General features: G+C 41.0%; 1 protein-coding gene across 1 annotated transcript; it reads left to right on the top strand.

The window, feature by feature from the left end:
- The first annotated feature begins 7126 nt into the window (after positions 1 to 7126).
- On the top strand, positions 7127 to 26215 carry valopa (vertebrate ancient long opsin a). The gene is made up of 5 exons (XM_070978036.1): positions 7127 to 7841; positions 10495 to 10705; positions 14680 to 14797; positions 17529 to 17762; positions 23605 to 26215. The coding sequence occupies exons 1-5, from the start codon at positions 7478 to 7480 to the stop codon at positions 23839 to 23841; spliced, it is 1164 nt and encodes a 387-aa protein (XP_070834137.1). The 5' UTR covers positions 7127 to 7477; the 3' UTR covers positions 23842 to 26215.
- Positions 26216 to 26835: the final 620 nt, after the last annotated feature.

Raw genomic sequence — 26835 nt, forward strand, 5'->3', positions numbered from 1 at the left:
TCAGTGCGTGTTCTTGGGTCTGGGGGGTAATGCAATTCCCCAGTGACCTGCAGATGGTCTCCTGCTTTTAGTTTACAGAGCCAACCATCCAGCAGAGCCTCAAGACTAATCAGCGTAAGACCTTTCACTAAGTCATTACTCAAAACTTGGTTTAGAGCTGCATTCTTGGAAAAGCCCAGAGCTGCGAGGAGAATGGCAGAGGTCATCTCCTCGAGTCCACAGAGGCTGGTTTGAACTATTGATCTGCCTGATTTTCATTTCACAAAAATGAGTGGCATGACCCCCGCTTGACAGCTCCCAACGATAGGAACATCGGATTTGTCGCATAGGATTAATCTGCCTCTGGAGGGAAAATGATGGATTCGTAATCAATAATCAGAAATTCTTAAAGATTGTTTGTACAGCATCTCAAGACTCCAATATGTCGAATGTTGAGTCTATAAACAAATGTGAGCGGTGATTGATACCCTCGGGTGCTTCTCCTGTTTTCTCAGAACTTAAACCCCATTTCGTGCAAGCCCTGATGCTTCAAAGGAGAAATTGTTATTTGTCCCTTGTCAGACTCAGTAGCATCCCCTCTGGTGTTTGCTCTTTCTGTGGCTGCACTAAAAAAAGATGGACTTCATTTGTTTCCCTACCTCCTATTGCCATAAGCTTTTATGGAAGTGTTTTGCAGTGGTGGAAGAAGATCATTTAGGTGCAGTAAATAAAAGTAACAAATAAAAATAAAGTTTCTCTGCAAAAATAACACCCAGAATGATTTATACTGTGAGCTCTGGTGGACTTGACATATTTTTCTGGATCCTGCTTATCCAAAAGAGGTCCAACCAAAGAACTGATCATCAGTACATCAGGGCAAGTGATTTTACTGATTGTTGCAGTTGCAGCAGCCTGTCAATCAGTCTGGATGTTCTTTGAAATTGCTGTATCTCTGTCCAACAGTAGAAAAGCACAGAGCTGCCTTATATCCTGCCCCCCCCATGGCAGGTGATGAAGGTGATGGCTATACTTTTGCCATAAGAAGATTGATTTGGTCAAGAAGTGATGTTTCATTCTCAGTGACCATTCATGTGCACATGCTGTCAATGAGTCATTTTGGACTGGAAGCTTCCATGTTCAATGGCTTCCACAGGGAACAGGATTGTGTTGTCTGGCCAAAAAAACATCAGTCTGGCTCATAATCATGTTCACAGCATGAGATGATGATGCAAACTTTCAGACAAATGGCCGATGTCCTTTACGAAGTCACCTGAAGGCAGCTTTGTAGCAAATCCCTCAAACATGGATCTGTCATTTGAATTGTGCTCAGTATCCTCGCTGGGCCTGCACAAATGAGAATGAAGAGCACCATGCATTGTCCAAACAACATGGCGAGGCCACCCATCTCACACAGAACACTCAAGCTGTCTTTCAATCCAAATCCCTGTTTCTGAGGCTGCACGACTCAGTTCTCTCAAATTGGTTGGCTGGTGGCACAGACTATATGCAGTAATTTGTCCATAATACTCAAAAAACTATTAATTGCAGTGAAAGAGAGAGCATCCCGAATAGACAGCTCCAGTCAGTGGTTTAAACCCAACATCACAGAAACTTCATCAGAGCAAAACCCAACCGAACACTCATTTAGACTTATTGAACAGTTCAAAAAAGCCTCAGTAATACCTAAACTGTTTTTTTTAAGAATGTGTGTTCATGGTAACAAAGGAACATGTCACCCACCCACGTCCTTTTAATGTGGACAGCAATGGAGCCCTATAGCACAGAGGAATAAGATGAATCAGGCCTTGGCTGCACATGTAATACTTCTTAATGAATTCACTGTTTTTGATCTTGTCATTAAGACTATTTTCAGCCTTGTCCTTTAAAATTTAAGATGAAAATGTGACATTAGGGGCTAGAATGTCATATGATGACTTTCCTCACGTGCAAAGCTTCTCTTTAGACAACAAAAAGCAGCGCCTTCACATGGCAGCAGTGCACTGATGTCTTGCCCCTTTTAGCACACATTCCCAGTCTACACATGGACCTTCTCCACATGCTTTGCATTCATATGATAATGTATTTTTGTGAGCACATCATTTCTGCTCTCCTTAATAACAAAGGTGTTCTGTTCTTGATCTGCTAATACATGTCACCTGGCAACAGCCTAGGAAGGCAGAGCCGCTTTTTGTGCAGGAGAATTTCCAACTGTTACAACCCCTAATTAAACACATGAGTATAAACACCCCAGAATGCAAGCATGATTTGCCACTGATATGCAAATTCTCCTTAGGGTGCCAATGAGTTCACTTATAGAGCCTTCAGCTCATTTAATGAAATTGGGTGTCTTATTGCTAAATCCAGTTGGTTGTAATTATTGGCATGAACCCCGACATTGTTGCTTGTGGCAGTATTTGATGTTAAAATGCTAGGTGAAGATGCTAGGTGAAGCACCTCAACTGTCAACATTTGAGACGCACTCGGAGCTCCAGTGCCACATACAGTATACCAGTCTGTTTAGGCACATGTTCAACGTGGGTATGTGATGTAAAATGTCTGATATGGATGGTCTTGGAATTTTGTTCCGAGCAGAGGCTGAAATGTTTGTTTGTTTGGTAGTTACTGCATACAACCCTGTGCTTTGAAATCTCAGTACACAAAATCCCTTTTTTATTCTTTATTCAACTTCTGATAACCAGACAGGTTTGTGAGAGAACTTTAAATACACCATCTATGCTCCTTGAATGCACAATTCTCAAAAGCAAGGTGTACGCATTTGTATGAATGTGCCTGCTTATTGTCTAATACGTCACTTCAGATCCCAGGATGAGACGATATCATTAGTCTGTCCGACAGTAGATTTAGAAAGCTTTACATATTCAATTCACCGCCAATCTTTAAACTGCTTCATATATTTTACTACATCATCAAGTCAGGGAATGAAGTGTAGTGCACGATTCACCTAAATAAATCAAAGGATGTTATCGTGACTGCAATCACACATACCAACACAAAAGCTTCAGAGCTGGAGGGTGTTTGTGTACACTGCAGGTGATCTGGTGCATGGAAAGTGAAAGAAACAAGGTTGGTTTTGTCTCCTGTCCGCCAGGGAAACACAGAAACCTCATAAACCAATCTGCAAATCACAAAGTGGAAATGTCACCCTATGTATTGACCAGGTGTGAAAACTCTAAGAGAAGAGGACAAGAGAGCATGAGAAGGGAAGAAGTTGCTGAATGTGTTATGGCCCTTGAAACAGGTTATGAAGATATAATTATTACTATTTTGTTTTTGAGAACGAGTTAACTGGAGGTCTCTTCTACTCCTTGATACAGTGCACCACCAGACAGGGGAAGGGTTTCTCTTATTTTTACCACCTCCACACTGTAATAGAGTGCTGAGGGAATGACCACTAACGGGTCAATTTTAGGACTGTCTTTCAGTCGCTGGCGCTCCTCAAGGCTTTCCCCATGGGCTTGTATCCTGATTCAATCTGAAGCCTTTAGGGAAAAACAGCTAGAACAGCCAATTCTACAGGTCACTGCCCTGGTGGAAGCCTGCTAAACATGTAATAGAGAGGTGGGATGAGATGGGATGGTGTTGTCTATCAACAGAACAAGGTTGGAAACATCAGTGCTGCAAACCACATGCACCACAGTGATACAACATGGGGACTACTTCAGTATTTCAAGCATTCAGGTGTGTTTGGGATTTAAATTAATGCACTGTCAGAATTACCATGTCAGCTTGAAGGTGCTCATGCAAAACCATTTTGTCAAGTGTAATACAAATCAATGCTGCTTCAGAGTGAATGATGCCATGTTTAAAGAAAATCGTGGAAAGTATTTTGGCAAAAATTGAAGTTTGGAGTGAAACTAATTGGATTTGCTCTTTTGACTCTTCTTGAGCAAAGCACAAGGTTGAATTTGGCAATGACAGTTAAAAACACCTGCCAAACAAAAAGCAGTCATACAGAGGTCTGTACAGACATCGTGGGCAGTAAATCCTCATTTACGTGATGGTCACTGAGGTGTGACAAGCTGGCTTCCACAAGACGGAACTAGATCAAAGACTGGGCAGAGACGGAGACAGCGGGAAGGTGATTCACCTCTAAGGAAGAGTTTTTGTGCAAACATGGACTTGACCTTCAGGCTCTGCCCAAAGTTAACATGAAAGTGGAACAAAAAATACAAACAACTGCTTGAAAAATCTGGAATAAATTTAAAAGAAATCCTTAATTCCTACTCCTTTTGAAACAGCTGATCATTTGGAAGCTTGGTACTGTCCCTTAATGTGTGAAGTTTGATAATTGAAATACATCTGGTTGAAATCAGCTTCATGTCAGCAGCTCTTCAGTACAACTAGATCATGTACCATTCTGGCAATATGATCACTGCAACACTGGTGTCTTGAACTGGCCTAGGAGCTGTTTTCTTTGGCCTCTGAGCCATTAATAATGTGTCAGGGTCACAACAAGCCACTGGAATTACGGATAAGACAGTTCCTCAGTATGATGCACTCGTTCCAGTAGCATTGCATTTTCTTTTCCCTTTTGCCATCTTGGACAGCAGTAGCTAAAAAGTCACATAGGAAGGTTTGGGAAATGTTGGCAGGTGCCTAAATAAGAAATTGTCCCCCTTCCCCTGAACAATCAAAGTATGTTGAAGATGCTCTTGAGTGAGACAGTAGCGTGCTTTAATGACACCTTAAATGCAGATAATATTCATGCACCTGCATCATTTTTTTCTCCTTTCATAAAATGCTTAAGAACTAGAAACACACAGCGGTCAGCCACTGAATTAACATGCCGAAAGATATGAAGCCAGATGGGTGGATTGACACTTAGCATTTGAAATTCATTCACAGTGTTTCCCATAACCTTTCCCTGACCAATTATAGTTGCATAAACCTCTCTAATCTCAAAATGTATTTGCCTAAATGTAACTGTTAACTATTTAAGAGGTGACCAGCTGTGTCCAAGCTATGAGAATTTAAATGACCTCTGAATGATTTCTGTCTTTGTTTTAGATTTTTAGCTCATTGCACAAACTTTACTGTGACTGTGGTGGTTATACTGTGCAGCCGCAAGGTGTAAGGTGCAGAGCGAAGAAGTGTACTGTACTCTTAGTATCTTTAAAAAGAAGTGCACTTGATCATATGTTCAGCACGTGAATGTCATTCATCCTTTTCACTGTTCATGTGTCCTTATTGAGCTTATTGATCAGTGTGGAATGAGCGATGAATCTGCAGGTCACTTTCAGTCTGCTTGTAGCACATTAATAAGTTATTATTTTTCACACTTTTTGACTTTTGGAAGGCAGGATGTAAACCTAATGTAAAGTGTGCCCCTTTGTAAAAGCTCATTATAATGATTCTGAGCAGGTTGTTATGGTGGTGGTGTGTGTGTTAGGGGTAGGGTCACTACCGTAATCAGACCCCAGCCTGTTGAGTGACTTGACCTCTTGGTGCCACATTTAGCTGCAGCAAGGAGCGTTATTGATGGCAATTATCATGCAGCAGGCAGACAAGGCATTTTTGCTCTGAGGGGACCGGCACAAATCACAGAGGTACAAAGCTGGACCGCATCGATCTAGGTTTGTTGGCCAAAGATGTGACACATATACAGTACCAGTCAAAAGTTCTCATTCAATGGTTTTTCTTGATTTTTTTTTTTTAATTTTCTGAATTGTAGATTAATACTGAAGACATCTAAACTATGAAGGAACACATATGTAATTATGTAGTAAACAAAAAGTTACTGGAGTTACTGGCCTCAAAAACCTCAAATTAACAGCATGTCAGATTACAACTCACATAAATGCTTCATAGAGTTCAAGTAGCAGGCATCTCAACATCAACTGTTCAGAGGAGATTGTGTGAATCAGGCCTTTATGGTCAAATTGCTGCAAAGAAGCCACTTCTGAGGAAAAACAAGGAGACGAAGAGAACTGCTTGGGCCAACAAACACAAGGAATGGATATTAAACCAGTGTCCTTTCGTCTGATGATTCCAAATTTGAGATTTTTGGCTCCACCCGCCATGTCTTTGTGAGACACAGAAAAGGTGAGTGGATATCTATATGTGTGGTTCCCACCGTGAAGCGTGGAGGTGTGATGGTGTGGGGGTGCTTTGTTGGTGACACTGTTGCTGATTTATTCATAATTCAAGGCACACTCAGCCGGCGTGGCTACCACAGCATTCTGCAGCGATATGCCATCCAATCTGGTTTGTGCTTAGTGGGACCATCATTTGTTTTTCAACAGGGCAAAGACCCCAAACACATCTCAAGGCTATGTAAGGGTTATTTGACCAAGAAGGAGAGTAATGGAGTGCTGTGTCAGATGACCTGGCCTCCACAATCACCTGACCTAAACCCAATTGAGATGATTTGGGATGAGTTGGACCACAGAGTGAAGGCAAGGCAGCCAACAAGTGCGCAGCGCCTCTGCGAACTCCTTCAAGACTGTTGGAAAACCGTTCCTGGTGACAACCTCATGAAGATGATTGAGAGAATGCCAAGAGTGGGCAAAGCTGTCATCACAGCAAATGGTTGCTACTTTGAAGAATCTAAAATACAAAACATATTCTGGTGTGTTTAACACATTACTACATCACTATGTTTTTCTTCATAGTTCGGATGTCAATATTGATCTACAATGTAGAAAAAATAAAGAAAAAACATTGAATGAGAAGATGTGTCCAAACTTTTAAATGGTACTCTAAGTCAGAGCTGCCTGTTGGTTCTGCATTTAATGTATGAAAAGTGAACACGTGCACCTTAATTTTGATTAATAGAATAATATCCACAATCAGCCTGCTGGGGGACCTAATTACACATGATTAATGAATTGCGCACTGGAAAAGACAAAGGCACCACGCGTGTAATTCCGGAGCGCGTCTAAAAACAGAGACTCACTTGATGTATCAATCCTGACTGATATTCTGATAATTAGTTTGTGGTAAAAGGACTGTGTAATAGATCGCTGTGCTCATCAGCGGCCGCAGCGCGCAAAGACGAGCACACGAGGAGGACTCGCGGCGTCCTGTCGCCTCTCCTAGAGAGCAGTAGTGATGCCGGAGCCGCCTATATAAAAGCGTCCAAGATGCCACTGATCGGTCATTCATGTACTTTCTGCGAGCGCTTGTCATCGCCTCCCTCTGCCTGCACCGTGCAACGTGTGCTCCACCACTACTTCGCTCTCACATGTAGACCCACGCTTTCAAAAAGCTCAACTCAGCATTTCTGGCGGATTTCTCTCAGCTGCGTTCCAACCATGCGTGTCAGCCGAGGACTTCAACACAAGAACTTTGTCAGAGCAGAGTGTCAGGGCGCACAGGATGCTCCACAGCGCAGGCACAGCGTTTAACGCAGACTAGAGAGCGCGGCTGTCCGGGAGCGACTCCACATGAAGTTGCGAGAGTGAGAAAAACAGAAACTACAGGATTTTCTCTGGGTTAGGCTCACCAATCAGGTAGTAGAACACCCTGGGCATGGACAATGGATACTTTAAGTCTGTCGGTGAACGCGGTGTCCTACACTGTGGCAGCTGAACTCTACACTACCGATGATCCGTTTAATGGACCCATCAAGAACATCGCGCCTTGGAACTTCACTGTCCTGGCCGTGCTTATGTTTGTGGTCACCTCGCTGTCTCTCAGCGAAAATTTCCTCGTCATGTTTGTCACTTTCAAATTCAAACAACTCAGACAGCCCTTGAACTATATAATAGTTAATTTGGCCATCGCTGACTTTCTGGTCTCCCTCACCGGTGGAGTAATAAGTTTCCTGACAAATGCCAGGGGTTATTTCTTCCTTGGGAAGTGGGCTTGCGTCTTGGAGGGGTTTGCTGTTACTTTTTTCGGTAGGTTTACCCATCTTTGCTTTTCTGTCCCCTAACACTGTAATTGCAGGGCTGCATAAGATAACTTCCATAACTGCAGGTGTCAGTGTTGGAGCATTTTATGCATTTGTTGCAAAGTTGTGGGATGACCATAAAACAGCCCCACGTGGCACATCCTCATCCATCAGCACTGACTTCAACATCTGTTCATGAATCAGAGCATCTGGGAGGTAAAATAAAAGTTACAAATCAATTTCCACTACAGCTGTTGAATGAGGATCAGGGCGTCAGTGACTTAAGTCAGTGTCTCTGACAGTTGACATCTTGAAAAAAATTGTTTATGTAAAACAAGCAGTCTTTTTCTATGTCAGAGTTAAAGATCTTATTAACCACATATGAGTGATTCTACTTTGTTTTTAAACATGTATAAAGAAAACTTTCTTGTTCAGTCAGCTCTAAAATTCCTTTTGTAAATCTATTCCAGTTGGTATACTGTGCCCTTTAAAGCTCTACCCCCATAATATAGCTCTGCAAGTGTAAACGTCATTGTGGTGCATTTGGCAAACTGGAGCACAAGGATTGGGTGAATGGACATTACGGTGTGTTTGCAGAGTGAAATCTTTACTCTAAATTGTCGAGATTTAAAAACAGGAAACTGCATCAAGTTCAGGCAACAGTGGAAAAAGTTACTATGCTATTTTCATGAGCCCCTGGGGTAGATTTTTTGAAAACGCTACATGCATACTGCTGCTCTGCTGCAGTGTGTGCATAAGATCATACTGTAGGATTTGTAACAAAAGCCCATTGTGGGCCTTAAAGGCAGAATTCAAAGCCACACACAGGAGCCTCCTCACATACTCAGTGCATGACTTACCATAAGTAGGTTACCAACACCGTGACCACCAACATTTAACTAAGTCAGTGGACTGGTATTATGGTTTCTATTGAGGTTCTGTTTAAGACAGGATGCAGAGCTGCCCAAAGTGGGATCCTAGGTGTCTGGTGAGTAGCCTGCAGTAAGGGAAATCAAGAGAAAATAAAGTACTTAAGTTCAGGCAAAGCGTCCTTATTGGATTTCATAACGAGTTTTGTGCACCCATTTTAGCAACTTGTACACATGCAGAGCAGTGACCCAGGAAGTCACAGGATGTCTTGATTCAAACGTATCATGTAATTACTTTCACATCGAATAGTTTACCTTGTGGGACTGTAATGAGACAGCTTTGGTTATTATTGTGAGTTACAATATCCCATATTGATCGGCATTATATTGTGTGTTAAATTCGTATTGCCTTGGAAATAGACTTTATAATGGTAATGATAATGATACTAAATAACAGTGAAATCCCCAACACAATGAATTAATTGAAGCACAGTATGGATGTATGGATATGACTATTTATGGACAATATTACATGGTGGATCCTGGTGTATTGGGTGTTATTATGTACTCAATCACCTTACAAAAGAGCAACATTTTTTAAGGATTACACTGCATGTGAAAATAAATATTGTAGGGCAAGGAGCGCTGTAGCACATGGCAACGCAAAAACATGTTCTGTTAGTAGGATGAAGAGCCGGCATGGTGTTAAAAGAAACCATTGGACATACAAAATTAGGACTGAGGACACCATGCTGATGTATAATCAATATCCCACTGAAGTGAGGCTTAGGTTTTCAAGGGGCTTTTGTTGTGGAAAGCCACTTCAATTTTAGTCTTGGCAGCAGTTTCAGTGATTGACAACTGTGCAGCATTGGTATTACCTATGTGTGTGAGTATAGGGGTGTGTGTGTGAGTAATTTAGAAAGATTACCTTGAGCTGGCTCATGTCGATGAGCAGGATGGATGCCCCACTTATTATTCTGCTCAGGATGAGAATATTTTCTGTTTATTTTTAGTTTTCCTATCTATGTCCACTTGTGCTTTACAGATAACTACGTATTGGGTAAAAACAGGTTTTCTAGAAAAACACCCTTTGATGGTCTGTTTTCTTTAAAAAGCTACAATAGCTGCATTGAACTATTGGTGTTAATTGTATTAGTGAACTTTGGCAGAGGCTCTTGTTTAAATATGTGTGAAATAATTGAACACCCTGGTCTCCACCTCTCTCTCTCTCTTGCCCTCTCCAGAGAGCCCAGTAGGCAGACGCTAGGGGTACCTGGCTGTGGAGAGATCGGCAATTATCCGATCTGTGGGACTGACTTATTACCATAATTAAAGTTGGCTTTTTTTTAGCCCATTAGGAGGCTGCCTCATGCATTTACCCTGGATCATTAAACTATTTCCAGCAACAGTGTCATCACTTTTACCTTTTCTGCACCATACAGAATTGGGATACTTTGTCAAAAATTAAGAAACATGGATACACTATAGGGAGACGTTTCAACCAGGGAATCCCAGCTGGACAAATTCCAAAAGCGCAGATGTAAAGAAACTATAGGTTTCACACTCTGGTGAAAGAGGGCAAATACACACATTATGTGCTCAATTATTGTAAAATTTAAGAAAACTTTTTTTTTGTTTGGTTTACTGTACTGTGTCAGATAAGTGAAAAACACAGAGCTGTGATGTCCATAGTCATTAAAAGCAAATTCCAGGACTTGGTGGTTTGTGCTTCGGACTGCTGTCGTCCCACTCAGCTCCTCCACACTGACCTCCTGCTGTTTGCCTCAGGTATCGTCGCCCTGTGGTCCCTTGCCGTTCTGTCCTTCGAGCGATTCTTCGTGATCTGCCGGCCTCTGGGGAACATCCGACTGCAAGCGAAGCATGCGATCCTGGGTCTGCTGTTTGTCTGGACCTTCTCCTTCATCTGGACCTTCCCTCCAGTGCTAGGCTGGAACAGATACACTGTAAGCAAGATCGGGACCACCTGTGAACCTGACTGGTGAGGAATGAGCATTTTATTATCTCTGTAACCTACAAAGAGCTATTGCTGTTTAAACTGTCAGAGAGAAATTGATGTTAAAAGGATCCATTCACCAAAAGTACCAAAACGTATTTTCTCAGTTAATCCTCTCGGTGGCTGTTTTTTGTTGAAATCTGTTATTATCTGAGACATTAGCCCAGTGAAACCTGCTGACAGTGAGGTTTGTGGATTATAGATTTGAACCAATCAAATGTAATTTTTACTGCTTCCAATGTATTGTGGTGGCTGTAAAACCATCTCTGTGGCTTAGTATCAATGTTATGAAGAGTAAGAGAGAAAAAATTATGGGTGACACCTTTACATTACACACAGGCATTTGTCCCACTGTGGTATAAAAATACTGACCGCAGCAAGTTTTGTAACACGCATGCTTAAGTTGCACAAAAGGTAACAGTTACCTTGCTCCTGTGCTCTGCTGCATGATGGATTTCTCCAAATGGGGTAATACAGAACTGAACTAGTGACTCCTAACTCTAACTTTAATACCACCCCAATGATTCAGCCCAACGCTTATCCAGAAATAACCCTCTATTAATTATTTTTTTCACCACACACCTGACACACGGTTAAAGATTATGGGCATTCTACATTAAGGCCTGTGGCTTCAGCTGTATTAGCTCACTGTGCACATGTGTCTCGTGGAAAAAGTCAAGAAAGACGTCGTCTCTGACCTTGGCCCTCAGGGTGCCATCTGGGTAATGCTATTTAGCTGCTTTGATCAAAGAAAGGCAGATAGGGGGCTGGGAGTGTTTGCCTCAAGCCCAGTGACGGAACCATTGCTTAGATGAAGCACAGGGGGAATGAATGGTTCAGACAATGCAATTAAGACATCACCTTATGGAGATACCTGGTGCATAGATGACCCGATCCACCGCTGGCTGCATGCAGCATGAGTTCTGTCAGGAAACATTTGGTTAGCAGCAGGAGCGCAAATAGCACAGGTGTTTGAGGTCCACAACGTTGCCACATGCACAGCCTAATACATTTTAAAAGCCTCATTTATGTGCATCTTTTTATCTCTGAATACATGCAGATATGCCACACTGGAAGGCTTCTGAATGTTAAAAAGCACACATGCAAGGTTTTGAAGGATTGTGTTGGAGGCGTTGGTGTCAGTGGATTGTCAGTTGGTGGCTGTGTCCCTGGTGAGGGGAATACAATGTACCACCAGTATGTTACTGACTTTCAAATTCCTTCCAGTGCTTAGGTAGCGTGTCAGACATTTAGGTATAACAAAGACACATACAGATGGAGGTTGCTAACAAAAATCCTTGGACCCGCTGGGAAAATATGAATAAAGACACGTACAACAAATCAGTGACCCTCTACCTTGCCCTCATTAGACTATCATTATCATTTTTTGGGAGGTTGACCATTGCTTAGCTTCTCTGTTAACTGCATAGACACTATCATACATTATGTATGTGACTTGAATTATTACAAACGTATGCGGCTGCACGGTGGCGCAGCAGGTAGTGCGCGTGCCTCACAGCAAGGTCACCGGTTCGATTCTCGGGTCGGGCCTTTCTGTGTGAAGTTTGCATGTTCTTCCCGTGCATGCGTGGGTTCTCTCCGGGCACGCCGGCTTCCTCCCACAGACCAAAAACATGCTCATTAGGTTAATTGGTGACTCTAAATTGCCCTTAGGTGTGAGTGTGGGGCTGCACGGTGGCGCAGCAGGTAGTGCGCGTGCCTCACAGCACGAAGGTTGCCGGTTCGATCCCCGGGTCAGGCGGGGCCTTTCTGTGTGAAGTTTGCATGTTCTTCCCGTGCATGCGTGGGTTCTCTCCGGGTACTCCGGCTTCCTCCCACAGACCAAAAACATGCTCATTAGGTTAATTGATGACTCTAAATTGTCCGTAGGTGTGAGTGTGAGTGTGAATGGTTGTTTGTCTTTGCATGTTGCCCTGCAATCGGCTGGCGACCGGTTCAGGGTGTACCCCGCCTCTCGCCCATTGTAGCTGGGACAGGCTCCAGCCCCCCGCAACCCCGAAAGGGATAGGCGGTATAGATAATGGATGGATGGATGGTGTGAGTGTGAGCGTGAATGGTTGTCTGTCTTGTGTGTTGCCCTGCGATCGACTGGCAACCAGTCCAGGGTGTACCCTGCCTCTCGCCTGTTGACGGCTGGGATAGGCTCCAGCCCCCCTGCAACCACGAAAGGGATAGGCGGCATGGAAAATGGAAGGATGGATTACAAACGCGAGTAAATGAAAGGGGCAACATCTGGAAACATAATTGGTAAATAGTTTACCTCAGTCTAGTGGTTAAGCAGTGAGAATTTTACCACCTGATTTTGATTCATTTGCAATCTTTTGGTCAAAATGTGTTAGCAGAAAAGGCATTGTTTAAATGTGCAGTCAGTTTTCAATACTGTAGACTTGCCGTCCTACAAAAAATAGTCCCAAACTTGAAAAAGCTACCTGTGCTCTCCACTGTAGCAGGAGCTGTGTCTGGGTTTAGTTTGAGACAAGTCAGTTTAGTTAGTTTAGTTAAAGCCGTAAGTCCTGTACTTGGTCCTGCCAATGACCCATGTGCACACAAGATAGCTAGCTAAACATAATGCGAACATTAACTGAAAATAATATTACTGTAATAATGTTACTGCCTTGTTGCAGCTTCTTGGCTAATCTTTAGTTGGATTGTAGACAAGTTTAATTATAGTATATATGTTTATTAAGAAATGTTAGCTACCATTACAAGCAGAGACACAACATTACTAAAATGCAACTTGCTGATTATTAGTTCAAGAGGTCAAACAGCAAAATTAACTTTTGAAGAGGAGGTATTTTGGGGCAATAGAGGATAATGTCAGGAGCATATGCTCTAATGTCCACAGACTCAGATGCATGCAGGTTTTCAAATAAGACAATAATAGAATAACTGGTAGTTCATTTGTGTCACTGGATCTCAAATTACTTTGGCCTCCTAACCAAAAGATGGAGCTGCTGGGGAAGCTGAATGGCAGAGTGATTGATTCAGATCTTCGTTTTAGGAATGAATACATTTCAGTTCAATACAGAGACCCAAATGGTTTAGTCTGATACATTTGGTGACATATTGAAGTGAATGAGCAAACTGTGCACATCTTACAGCATCTACAGACCTTCAAAGTAGAGGGGCTCACCTCCAAGCTGGAAGAGCTGTTTCTGCAGGGACTGTAGAAACAAACCAAATGGCATGAGGTATATTAACAGTGTCAGGGCTGCAAGTGAGCTGCTTTCATGGTGCCCAGTTATTTCTTGCACATATACCTAGCAAATCCCTCACGATCCTTCTCCTCAGAAATCCCTCTGTCCACTCGCCTGACTTGTTTTGGTCTGGGAAAAAATAAAATAAAATAAAATAAAATAAAATAAAATAAAATAAAATAAAATAAAATAAAATAAAATAAAATAAAATAAAATAAATAAATTAGCCAAACAAATATTTATGGAGCATGAATTACTATTTTGCATGTATCACTGACAATACATTCATGGTGTGAATTGCCCCGTCACAAATGTCTGTGGTTCAGCATTGATTAAGATGCATGCGCACAAATACTCAACACACAAGCTCACACTCAAACCTCTATCTGGCAGGTAGTTCCTTAGACATTAATCCAGAACATGTTTCATTTGACCATGGCAGGCATTTTCATGGAAATGACATAATTAGATTGAATTAGTGGCCTCCAGGCCCCCGATTGTGACACAGAGATTTGTCTCAGCTGTAAAAATTTCCCTTTTAACTGAAGCTTAAATGAGGTGCAAAACTGTTGTCTTTCTCAGCTAGATAAAAGCCTGCATGAATGTCAAAATGACATTTCACAGACTGCTCATAGCTGGGAAATTATGGGATTGTTAGCACTTAGTGACATAAGTGTTATCAGACCAATGGTTTATTCTAAAATGTGAATGTAAACATTGTTGTTCTCCACCTCTGAACAGGTATTCAACCAACATGATAGATCACAGCTACATCATCACTTTCTTCACCACATGTTTCATTCTGCCTCTTGGGATGATATTTTTCTGCTATGGAAAGCTCCTGCGGAAGCTCAGGAAGGTCAGTATAAGTTGTAACACAACACACACGGAAATTATTTATTATTATTATTAGTTATTGTAAAATGTTCTTTATAAAATATAACTCAGACTTTCAGTCATATTGAGGAGATTTGTAAAATGTGCTTAAAATATGATTAACCTGTGACTGTATTACCCAGTTCATAAAAAAATTGTAGAACCCCGATTCCCAAAAAAATTTGGACTCTCTAAAACTTAAATTAATAAAGAATCCAGTGATTTGCAAAGTCTTTTTGACCTACATTCAATTGAATGACATTGCAAAGATAAAATCTTTAATGTTCAAATTTTATTGTTTTTGTAAATATAAACTTTACCACTGTGTTGCAGCACCTTTTCTTTTAACAACACTTACTAAGTATTCGAGAAATGAGGACGCTACTCTCCCATTCCTGCTTGATATACGACTTCAGTTCTCAACAGTCCAGGGTCTTCTTTGTAGTACTGTGCACTTCATTATACACCACACATTTGCAGTGGGAGACAGGTCTGGACTGCAGGCACGCCAGTGTAGTATCTGCAATCTTTCACGATGAAGCCACATGCAGAATGTGGCTTTGCATTGTCTTGCTGGAATAAGCAGGGACGTCCTTGACATAGAATGGCAGCACATGTTGTTCCAAAGTCCAAATGAATCCAATCAAGTTACCCCTGCCATGGGCACTAACACCCCCCATACCATCACAGATGCTGGCTTTTCAACTTTGTGCTGGTAACAGTCTGAATGGTCCTTTTCCTCTTGAGTCTGGATGAAAACAATCTGAAATGTGGACTTGTACGTTGTGTTGTGTCAGTCCATCTCACATGAGTTTGGGTCCAGAGAAGTCAGCAGCGTTTCTGGATGTTGTTGATATTTGGCTTTCTCTTTGTATAGTCTGATCTTGCATTTGTGTTCCTGAGCCCACGCAGTAATATTCTATAAGAATCATGATGGTTTCTAATGCAGTCCCTCCTGAGGGATCAAAGGTCATGGGCATTCATTGTTGCCTTTTGGTCTTGCCCCTTACAGGCAGAGATTCTTCTGATTCTCTTAATCATTTGAGGATATTATGGATTATAGATGGAGAAATCCCTAAATTCCTGGGCAAAGTGGTGAACCTCTCTCCATGCTCGCTGAACGACAGTCTTTCGAGGATGTCCCTTTCATACAGAGTCATGATGCTATCACCTGTTACCAATCAACCTGTTTACCTGTGGAATGATCCAAACAGGTGTTTTTGGAGCATTCCACAACTTTCACAGTCTTTTGTTGTTTCTGTCCAAACTTGTTTGAAACGTATTGCTGCATCAAATTCAGAATAAGCAAATTACAAAAACCAATGAAGCTGATGAGGTCAAACATTAAATATATTAACTTTCTACTGTTTTCAGTTGAATCAAAAGGAATTAGCAAGTTATATTCTGTTTTGTTTACGTTTTATGCAGCAAGTGTTTTATTAAAGTGCTTGAACACATGTTTTTTCACCATATATCTCAAAATAAAAATAAAATGTTTACATTTTTTTTGTCCATATTAAACTAGCTTTTGTTCGTCAAAATGCTGATTTTGTTAGCTTTGGACAGAGCAAAGCTAGCTGTGCTCTTCCTGTTTCCCACCCTTGTGCTAAACTAAGATAACTATCACAGAATTACCGTACAGATATGACTGCGGTATTGATCAAAAAAGTGATTAAGCAATATTTCCCCAAATACAGTGGTATTTGCTTCCACTAAGTGGAACACAAAGATTTGTTCATGACAGGTGTTCTCAATGCTGGATAGGCAACAAGGCAACAAGTGGTCAACTCCCACTTAATAGTGGCCCAGCTGCAAAGTTTTGGTCACTTTCTGTAAATGCACCCATTGTGCATAAGTGGAAGGGAAGGTACAATAAGTAACAATTAAGCTGCACATATAAACAATGATGTGAAATTTAATATACTGGAGGGAAAAATGGCTTTAAATGGCATCAATGTTTATACTGAATAGTAGAATTTAACTTGTATATATTCATATTCATATTCATATATATATATTCACCTCGGGGCACCACCCTTCAGAACGGGAAAACTGATTGCCGATTGAGTCTCATGAAATATACTAAACTATCAATTTGGAGCGCTGACTAAGTATTAAATTAGTAAGAACAACCAAAATGACCATTATGGCTTGTAAAAGTTGAAGGGTTTGGGAGTTCTGAATAGTAGAGGTTGGCAGCATTCACTCTTGTGCAGCATTAACTTGACCAGCATGTATGTTCAAAAGCATTTATTTCAAATTAACACACATAACATGAAACAAAGGCCATTTGTGGAAGTCGCTGGATCCGACGCATTTTCTAGGGAGAGCAGGAGATCTGGATGCATGGCGCATGATGGATACAGATAATGATCATGACTCAAGCTCAACATTACTAATCACAGCACATCTTCTCTCACAATCACGCAGTTCAGATGTCGTTGGGGAGGCGGGTGCAGCAACTGTCAATCAAGCTGACAGAAGCCTTGTGTATGATGCTGTTGGTGTTGTGTACTGAAAAAGAAGAGAAAAAAAAACGGTTGTGGATGCACTATGACACTAAAAGCAAATGTAAGAGGCGGTGTCAGTCCATTCGGTCATTATTTATAAATGTACTGGGCAGCATGTGAATAACAATTACGATCCTAGCAGATGAACTGTTTGTAAATTTACAAAGTCCTGTACAGCTAGTCATGGTTCTCTGTTTCCCCTAGGTATCTCATGGTCGTCTGGCCACTGCCAGGAAGCCGGAGCGGCAGGTGACCCGGATGGTGGTGGTTATGATTGTGGCATTCATGGTGGGATGGACGCCTTACGCAGCCTTCTCCATACTGGTCACAGCTCATCCAACCATTGAACTTGACCCCAGACTGGCTTCCATCCCTGCCTTCTTTTCCAAAACAGCTGCGGTCTACAACCCAATCATCTATGTCTTCATGAACAAACAGGTAACTATTTACATGTTGAAATGAAATATTGTTTGATTCAGTCATTCTTTTTTTTTTTTTTTTTTTTGCAATGCCTAGCACAAAACCACAGTTACAGCAGTGTAGAGGGTAGGTATAAATTTCTTCCTTTGCCAGTGTTGAGACACATCACTGTATGCAGCACAGGGGAGCTGCAGCACAACCCTGAGATGTTTTTTCTGTTGTTGTTGGGTGTTAGCCTGTCTCTCAATAATGCATGGTGTATGAATAAAAGAAACACGAAATCCAGAGAGTGCAATTGTCCATGCGTGGCTCTGTTAAAAAATACATTAGCCACCTATGGTAAGCTTGTGAGGCTTGCAATTGTGAAAGGGCCAGTGCTGACATTTTTGTATGCCATTTACCTTGTTTAATTTTACATTGTGCTGTCTAGCCCCTTTTTCTCAGTGTGAGACACACACTCTTTGGGTAATCATTATTGGCTGTACAGATATTGAATATATAGCAATTGATAGGAGCCATTAGAAAAGTTTATAGAATCCTTTTTAAGCAATTCTTAGACAGTTTCTCTGTAAGACAGACCTTCTTTATTTATTCATGTTTTTTTTTTTTTTGATGTCTTCCTCCCATGATGATTACTGACTGATTTATAGTGTGTACCAAAGATCTGAATAACTGAATTTAAGGGCCTAGAAATCCTAGTAATTGGCAAATGTGACAGCCTAATTTGGCGCCCATGTTAACCAATTGCGCTGTTCAGGTTGATTGATGATTCCTGAGAGGAAAGAACACTAGTAAAGATCTGTTATAAATACATATATTATATCATCTGTGTATAGGGCATAAATGATCTGATTCTGAGAAATGAAGGAATATGCATGGCATGCTGGATGAAATATCAAAATCTGCCATCTGCTAGATTTATTACATCACTCATCTGTTTCTGTTTGTGATGTTTAAATTACGTACTTCCGCATGTATGTCAGTCTTATCTAAATAGACACTGAGAGAATTGACCAGACACACACACACACACACACACACACACACACACACACACACACACACACACACACACACACACACACACACAGGCAGTAGAGAAACCCCTCCCTGCAGATAAAAAGCTTTATGAATTCATAAGGTTATTATGAAGATCAGGTCTGTGTGTGAATAGAAAAGAGAAGAGGAGCAGAATTGCTTGTTGACCGACGTAGAGAATTGGCTTCTGGTGTAAACAGTCAGGATATTGCTGACAGCTGACATATCATGACTGGGGATGTTCCTAATGACATTTAAAGGGAAAAAACTAAAAAAAACAGTTGTAGTCTACTCTTCAGCAAGACAGCTCCTGTGTGCAGAAATAGACCTTCAATAGACCAGTGTTCTTAGCACGACAATGCCCTGATGCCCTGCAGAGCTGCCGCCTCCAAGAATGCTGGACTTGCCAACTTTAGCTCTCGTGTGCCTCTCGTAAACATGAGTATGCTGTGTCCAATTTCCTGATAGCATGTCAGTTGTCCTTGCCTCTTGCAATTTGGAGTTGCTGCTGTACAAAGTGGTCGTGTGAAGCTCTATTCACAATTCATATAAAACTGAGATCCTAAAGCTCTTTAACAACCTTTTCATGTTAACATGCATTCCTCCCTGTTTTCGCATTGCTCCATTGTCTGTGCCGAGTTTTTATTAAACATGACAGGTTTGATTTTTTTTCAATATGATTCTTTACAGTCCGGCCTGTAGAGTGAACATTAAAACTGTCAAGATCACTTATGACACACATGACTTAGGAGAGGCTTGCCTACAAAACTGTTTAAATTGATCTATTTTTAGACAGGACAATACAAGTCCAACTAAATGCATGCTTGGCATGATGCCTAGATCAGACATCCCTTTCCAGGGAGCTGCATGCAGTCTGCATGTCCATCTGATTGCCCCAGTTCTGTGCTGCACTCGCTGTTGAAATGGGTCAGCAGTGTCTCCACTAAGACATCCATTGGATGTAAATAAGGTCAGCTAGCAGGCAGATTCTGGTCTGAGCAGAGCTCCCGTGGCTTCAACCAAATTGCTAGTGCTAATAGAAATCAGCTGACTGCTAGTACTTGGTTGTGATCTCCCTCCCTCTCTCTCACTCCCTCTCTCTCTCTCTTTTGCTCTGACTTACATAACGAGGAGACGTGATCCATAGTCTCAGGGGATTGACATGATCCATGACTCCTGCTACTTGGAGTAACTATTTCAGAGGGAGACAGCCCCCTGGTATGTCTTAAGTCAAAAGGTTGAAGTTGAAAAAACATTGTAGAGATGTCCATTTATCACCTCTAGAATTATTGCTCAAAATCCATTTCGCAGTAGGCTTACACAGGCTTTGATCTCTCAAAGTCACACTGCTTGATCAGTAAGAAGCAAAGCAGAGGTTTGAAACAAGATAAAAAAAGAAAAAAACATACAAAAACATATAAATACATTAAGTTCAGACTGTTTCGACCTGATATACTTTTCGTTTTGCCCACGAGGACCTTGATGTTAGAGGGAAACTTTTTTGATCCGTTTTGAGAAAATATGCTTTGTTCTCCTTCTACTCCTGCTGCCGTAGATAAAGAGTTTTGTAAAACTCTGCGTCCTCATTCCACCGGTCATGGCTCTATCCCATTCCAGCTGTGATGTGGGTGATGGAGTTGATCACGGCCACTCTCACTCTCATGGCTTGTGATTCCACCAGATGCGCTGCAGAGCATTTGAGAAGCGACCTAGAAGGAGGTCTGCACTCTGCTTTGCTTAAAACACGTGCCTACTCTATTTTTGAGAGACGCCATGTCAAACTACACAGCGCAGGACGTCAGACACAGGAATGCCATAGACCGGACCCTGTGATTTCCACGATGTAGAAATGAAGGACGGAATCACAGAATTTGAAAACTTGTCCATTTCTGGTCAAACATTGTAAAAAACATGGAGGCTGTCCTGCACAAGATCAGTTTGATAAAATACAGTGCAATGATGTGTTACATCAAATATGTTGATATTCATTACATTTTATTAATCCACCCCATGATTGGACACTCTCTCTTTTGTAAAAAAAATAAAATGGAATCTGGACAAAAATGAAAATGGGTTTCATGGGGCCCTGCAACATCTGGCCAGTTTTCAAAATAAAACACCATGTGCAGATTCCTGATCGTATGAACACAAAATGATTAAAAATGAATTAGCTGGATAGCCTACTTAGCTGTGGTAAAAGCACAAAAATCAAAGAAAAAAAAGACAGAATCAACAAAGTCTGAGGAAGACTCCACTTGGGTATGAAGCTGTGTTGAGGACAGACGCCATACAGCTGTGCCTAGTGGAATCAAGGCATCAGGAGAGACAATGCTACTCACATTTTTTCAGATGATTTAGGTAACTAAAATGACCTGTGGAGTCACAAATAGACTTAGCCTACAGACTATGGGAATGCAGGAAATTTAAATGGAGCTCCAGCTTCACATAAAAGATCATTGCTGAGCTTATTGTGTGAGTACAGTGATGTGGTAAGTGATGCTGTAAGAGAGCTCAAAGGCTTCACAGAAAACGACACTGAATAGAGAAATATTTATAGTCCCATCACATCCTAAACCTGTATTTATTAGTGGTCTCTGGAATGAAATGTAGCCAGAAAGTTAATACTACTAATATTTATTTTAAAGCTGCAGTAACTATTCTGTTTTTGCATCAATAATGGACAAGATGACAACGTGCAATGTGAAGAGTTTTGTTCAGACTGAAAAACCTACAAAGAATTATCTCCTTACTCTACAGTTCCACTCCATTGTGTGATTTAGCATCTTAACTCATTGTTCACGTTTTATGGTCAGGACTTTTTTTGGTCTTGATTCACTGTTATCAGCCTCGTCTTGGCATGCAGCAGACAGCTTTTGTCAATGTTAAGACTCTAATGAATTAGACCACTCCATGAGTTACTCTGTGATTTGGTCACAAACCTTAGAAAGGAAAAAGAAAGCGATTCTCTTTAAACTATTATCCAGCAACAGGTTGCAGCATCAAAGGTCTTTTCATGATCCCACAGATGTTTACTGTCTGCCTGACAGTACAGCAACATATAAATCCAATATTTCCACAGACTGCGCCGACTGCCCTGTATTTCTTCCCTGCTGCTGCGTTAACTGCATTAACTGCGAAACATTTTATCCATTCATGCAGAAAGTCTGTGGGATAATGAAAATGACTTTGAAGATACAAACCACTGCTGGATAACAGGTAAACATAAGGCTTGCATAAGAAAAGCAGTGTGACCAAAACACAGAGTATTGTACAGATTGCTGAGGTCACAACTATAGCCACCAAGCACCAAACAGCAGGCAAAGTTAAAAACTAGCTGGGGGACATATTGAAGCACCACAGAGCCAGAAATTATCCTCAGGAGTCAGTGGAGTCCAAAACAAAGCTGACAATGACACTACGTGACATTTAGTTATTTTGCCAATATCCATTCCTACATAATAACGGTGTAGGCCTATTACGTATGATTGAAATTGCGTCACCACCCTTTGTGAATCTATAGAATTCAGCTTTAAACTGCTTTAAAGAAGCCATTTACCAGGGTAAATGTGTTTCAGGCTATTCATGTTGCCATTAAGATAACATTTAACGATCTTATTCTATGTTTTAAACGCTATATTTTTTTCAAAGTTGGAGGGAAGTGCTGTACAAGTACTAGATATAAGGGATTTAACAGAATATTTGAATTCCCAGAGTGAACAAAGCCTTTTGCTTTTTCATGACATTAGAGGGTAACAGAGGCATTATTGCCACTCTTTGAAAGCATTACAGGTTGGAGGGGAGCAGTTAGGATGCTTGTGTGTTAGACAGGCCATTAAGGGTCAGGAATGGTCATGATTTCTCCCTGAGGCATCACAGAGTGGGAGCTTCAACAGTGGAAATAGGTCAATTAGTGTTTTTAGATTTAAAGTAATGTGGAAACCAATGATTGTGGGGCTATTAGGGAGGACTGGTTGAAATTGGCCATGTTCTTCCAAGAACAACAACTGAAAGGACGTCATCGTCACTGCCACTGCTTACGTGAATGTCTGAGAGGGCAACGCAGACACAGCTGAATGTTGTGTAATATAGTGACAGATGCTCTCCAATTATTAGCAGTAGAATGTGTTTTACCGCTACAAAAAGTATAGCCTGTAATTACTGATTTTTGCACATCAAAGCAGAGACAGCACAAACAAGCTTTTAAATGATACTGTTTCACTGGGTCATCTGTAGACACTGCCTTGCCTCTGAAAGGCCATAAGTGAGTAAGTAAGGATGAGAATGCAAGTCTGTCAAGACTTTCTATTAAATCTATTAAAGGAGTGGGTCATTTTGACATTTCGCTGTCTTGCCGAGAATTGGAGAATTGAGTAGATAGCTACTACTGTCATGTCTGTGAAGCTAACAGACAGTTACTTTAGCCTAACATAAAGACTGGAATCAGGAAAAATACCTACCAACACCTTTAAAACTTGCTTATTTTTATGCAGCAACCCACTTTTGTATTCAAACAGAATGTGTCCCAACAGAAAATTTTGATGTGTTGCTTTTGGCCACACATGCTTTGAACATATCTAAGCAACATAACTAAATTTCTAAACTCTAAAATCTTTAAAATCTCAAATTTTTACATTTGTGTTTATGTACAGATTAAGCCAACATCATACAAGGTGTTAATTAGTATAGAAGTGTTGGTAATGTTTAGCTGTTCTCCAGCGTTTACAGTCTTTCTAAGCTAAACTAAACTGAGAGTGGTATCAATCCTGTAAATGTGGTCCCTAAAATACTATCATTGCAAATAATGTTGATGTTTTCTGTCCAGTTCCGGAAGTGCCTAATCCAGCTCTTCACCGGCATGGGGACCATCCCAGACAGCAACATGAACCAGACCTCTGAGCGACCTGGAATTACTGCAGAGAGTCAAACAGGAGAAATGTCAGCCATTGCGGCCCGCATCCCTGTGGGTGGCACTGTGTCGCCCAGGTCAGATGATTCTCCAACCGACTGTGGCTCCTTTGCCCAGCTGCCCATCCCAGAGAACAAAGTGTGTCCAATGTAAGAGTAAAAAGTAGGTGTTCTCTGACCGCCAGAGTCCATAATAACCTTCAGTAATCTAGACCCGGTGTGTTTAAGAACTTGTTTGGACAAGGACAGCGAAGAACCGAGAGTTGTCTTTTGGATCACAGGTGATGATTCTACTACTTTTTCTTTTCATATTTCACTTGCAAACGAAATTAAGACACACAAAAATCAAACACCAGAAAAAGTTTTGGGCTCTAGCATGTTTTGGTAGTTTGTTGAACACCTGATTAAAAAAAGAAGAACAGAGGGGACAAGAAGGACTGGGATGGACAGAAATGCTCAGAGCTTCACCCGCTAGATATCTTGTAAATATTTGCTTGCTGGACATTCTGTCTTGTGATTGGAGAATATCTTGGATGTCCTCTTGATCATCATTGCCCACCTGCTAGTGTGTCACATTAGAGGGCACATGATTCCACTTGATAGAATCTGTATGCCTTCATATCCCAATAAAAAAAGAGACTAAAAACACAAACCTTGAACATCAGTGAGTTGAGGGCTCACCAGTGTTTTTCAGATACCACAATGCAGCCAGCCTTTCATCTTGTCCTCGACTTCTCCTTTGAAGAAGGAGATGGCGCCTACAGAGAAAGTGTTGTTTTTCTATGCTGTTTCAGTACTTTGCTTTGGCAGCGCATCTTCATTTATCTCCGCTCGTCAAGAGGACGGAGCAGTCTTCTGAATTTGGATACTTTTACTTTTGTTTATTCTGCTTAGACTAGTTTGGGTGAAAGCTTTCATCTTTAGTGAAGATGGTCAATGGGACTTGGAGATTCCAGTCTCCTGTTGCCTCTGTTGGAGATGCAGGACGACATATTCATGAAGTGCCAGCAGGGAATCAACACACAAACGTGCACACAGCTACAAGCAGCACATATACACACACCACACATGCATGCACATACATACAGCATAGGTATACACACAGACAGATTGGTGTTCACTGCCTTTATTACAATAAGCCCTCAAAAGGCACTGTGAAGATGATACAACGCACCAATAAATAACCTAGCACAAGAGTGGCTTAGCTAAGCAACCATATACAAAAGCAATGAGCATCCCATTTTAAGCACTGGTCAACAGCAATATTAAAGCTAAATGCTGTCACACAGTTGAAAACTTCAGTGTTAGCTAGAGCAGCTGTAGCAGTGCGTGTTAAAATGTCTTCTACTTGACTTTGTGGTGCATGTTTGTTCACTATTACTGGATATTTGTCAGAGCACTGTTATATTCTCTACGCTGCACAGTGATTCACAGTGTTAAAAAAGTAACAGTATGGTGTCTGTTTGCAATGTACTGAGTGTGTGTTCCAACCATGTTTGGCCAGTCTGGTAGGAGTAACATTACGCATCTTAAAGCGTCAGTGCATCTGTGCCAACTTAATTGTGATGCCTTTATGTAATGAGCATAACAACATGAGACCATGGTGAAGACCATGGCAAGTCAGCTTCTATCTCATGCGTGTTCCCAAGAATCAAGAACTCATTTTTCCATTTTGCTTTGTTGTTGAATAACTACACTTTCGAACTTAAACCTGCATTAATCAATATTTTCTGTGTTAGAAGTTGGTACCTACCCTGTGTATTGTGAAAGAGTTGCTCTTAGCGCTAAAATCACAGAGAATAATCATCCACCTCAGCAGCTAAACCCTTTTTAGTTTCTTTTGTCAATAGGAGTATGTGTGAGTCTGACGTACTGCTCCCCTCAACCGAATTTCAGCAGCAGGAAGCTGTTTTCATCAAGAAAACCAACTGTATGCTAAATGCCACAGCAGACAGACAAAGCTAGCGACTAGCTAGCAAAGGTAGTTCAACAGTTACCAAGTTTTTTTTCATCACTTGGTAGAGAACAAAAAAGACATAAACAGAGATTCAATTTTAAAATTTGCTTTAATGAAACACGACTTCAAACAAATACCAATATTCCTTCCTGTCTCTGCATGTGAACGCAAATAGGCAACTGTTTGCTAACACATTAGCTATAACAATGTAATATGGTGGTTGTGTATCTACCAGCTTCTTTTTCCAGTTCTTTGATCCCAAGTGGACAAATATTAATGAATGCAGCTTTATTTATTTACTTTTTAATATCAAGCTTTCACCTGCCACAAAGTGTTTTACGCCATAAGGAAATCCAGATTTCTTACATTGTCAACTCTTAGGACAACAATGTGAAATGTGGATTAGTTGCCAGTAGAGATTTCGCAAAGATGGTCTCTTTTTATGGTGATTATGCCAATGTCATTACCATGAATTGCTTAATTTATTGATGTTAAAATGTTCAAGCCATATCTCAGGTCTGTCAGTATTTGCTGTTACTGTTTGCAAAAGTAAAAGTGAAAACACTAGCCATGTTGTATGGTAATATTTTCCCTCTCTCAAATTATATTATTTTTTGTGTGTGTTTTGGCATTATAAGTATTACAGACAAACACTCGCAAAATGGCCTATACAGCAGCCTTCAAGGGGCAAAAATCAAAAGATTACAGCTTGGTTGGCAGGGTAAAATATTTAAACCTGAAGTTTTTTTTTTTTTTTCCCAGTCTGTCTTTGTGCTGCTGTAAAATGCAAAAATCTGTATTATAAATGCTGGGTACAACCTCTACAGTGTGGGAAAAGGCCAAATTTAAAAGTGACAATGAACTATAGCTTGAATTAACAAGTGCCATATTATACATGTCCTTATAAATAATATGTTGTGGCTTCAAATTTTTGGTTGCTTATTTCTGGGTGGCACAGCTCCAACCACAGTGCTGCCTTCCCAAGCTAACGTCCATGAATCATGATACAGTATAACTGGTCAGTGACTCGTACTGGTCAATCTACTGCCATGTCAACAAAATCTAAACTCTCTGTTTAAATGTCCACACACACTGTCTTAACCAGTCAGTACCAATTTATTTAACCTTTCCCAAGCCTCCCCACTACTGACACACACAAACACACAGACCCATCTGCAGGCATACATACAG

Source organism: Chaetodon trifascialis, chromosome 13 (genome assembly GCF_039877785.1).
Source record: "Chaetodon trifascialis isolate fChaTrf1 chromosome 13, fChaTrf1.hap1, whole genome shotgun sequence".
NCBI lineage: Eukaryota > Metazoa > Chordata > Actinopteri > Chaetodontiformes > Chaetodontidae > Chaetodon > Chaetodon trifascialis.

Bases quoted from the DNA above. Each gene is read 5' to 3' on its own strand.
- valopa (XM_070978036.1), top strand. From the start codon at position 7,478: ATGGATACTTTAAGTCTGTCGGTGAACGCGGTGTCCTACACTGTGGCA. The intron at 10,706-14,679 runs GTGAGGAATGAG...ACCTCTGAACAG, and splicing joins ACCACCTGTGAACCTGACTG to GTATTCAACCAACATGATAG. The intron at 14,798-17,528 runs GTCAGTATAAGT...TGTTTCCCCTAG, and splicing joins TCCTGCGGAAGCTCAGGAAG to GTATCTCATGGTCGTCTGGC.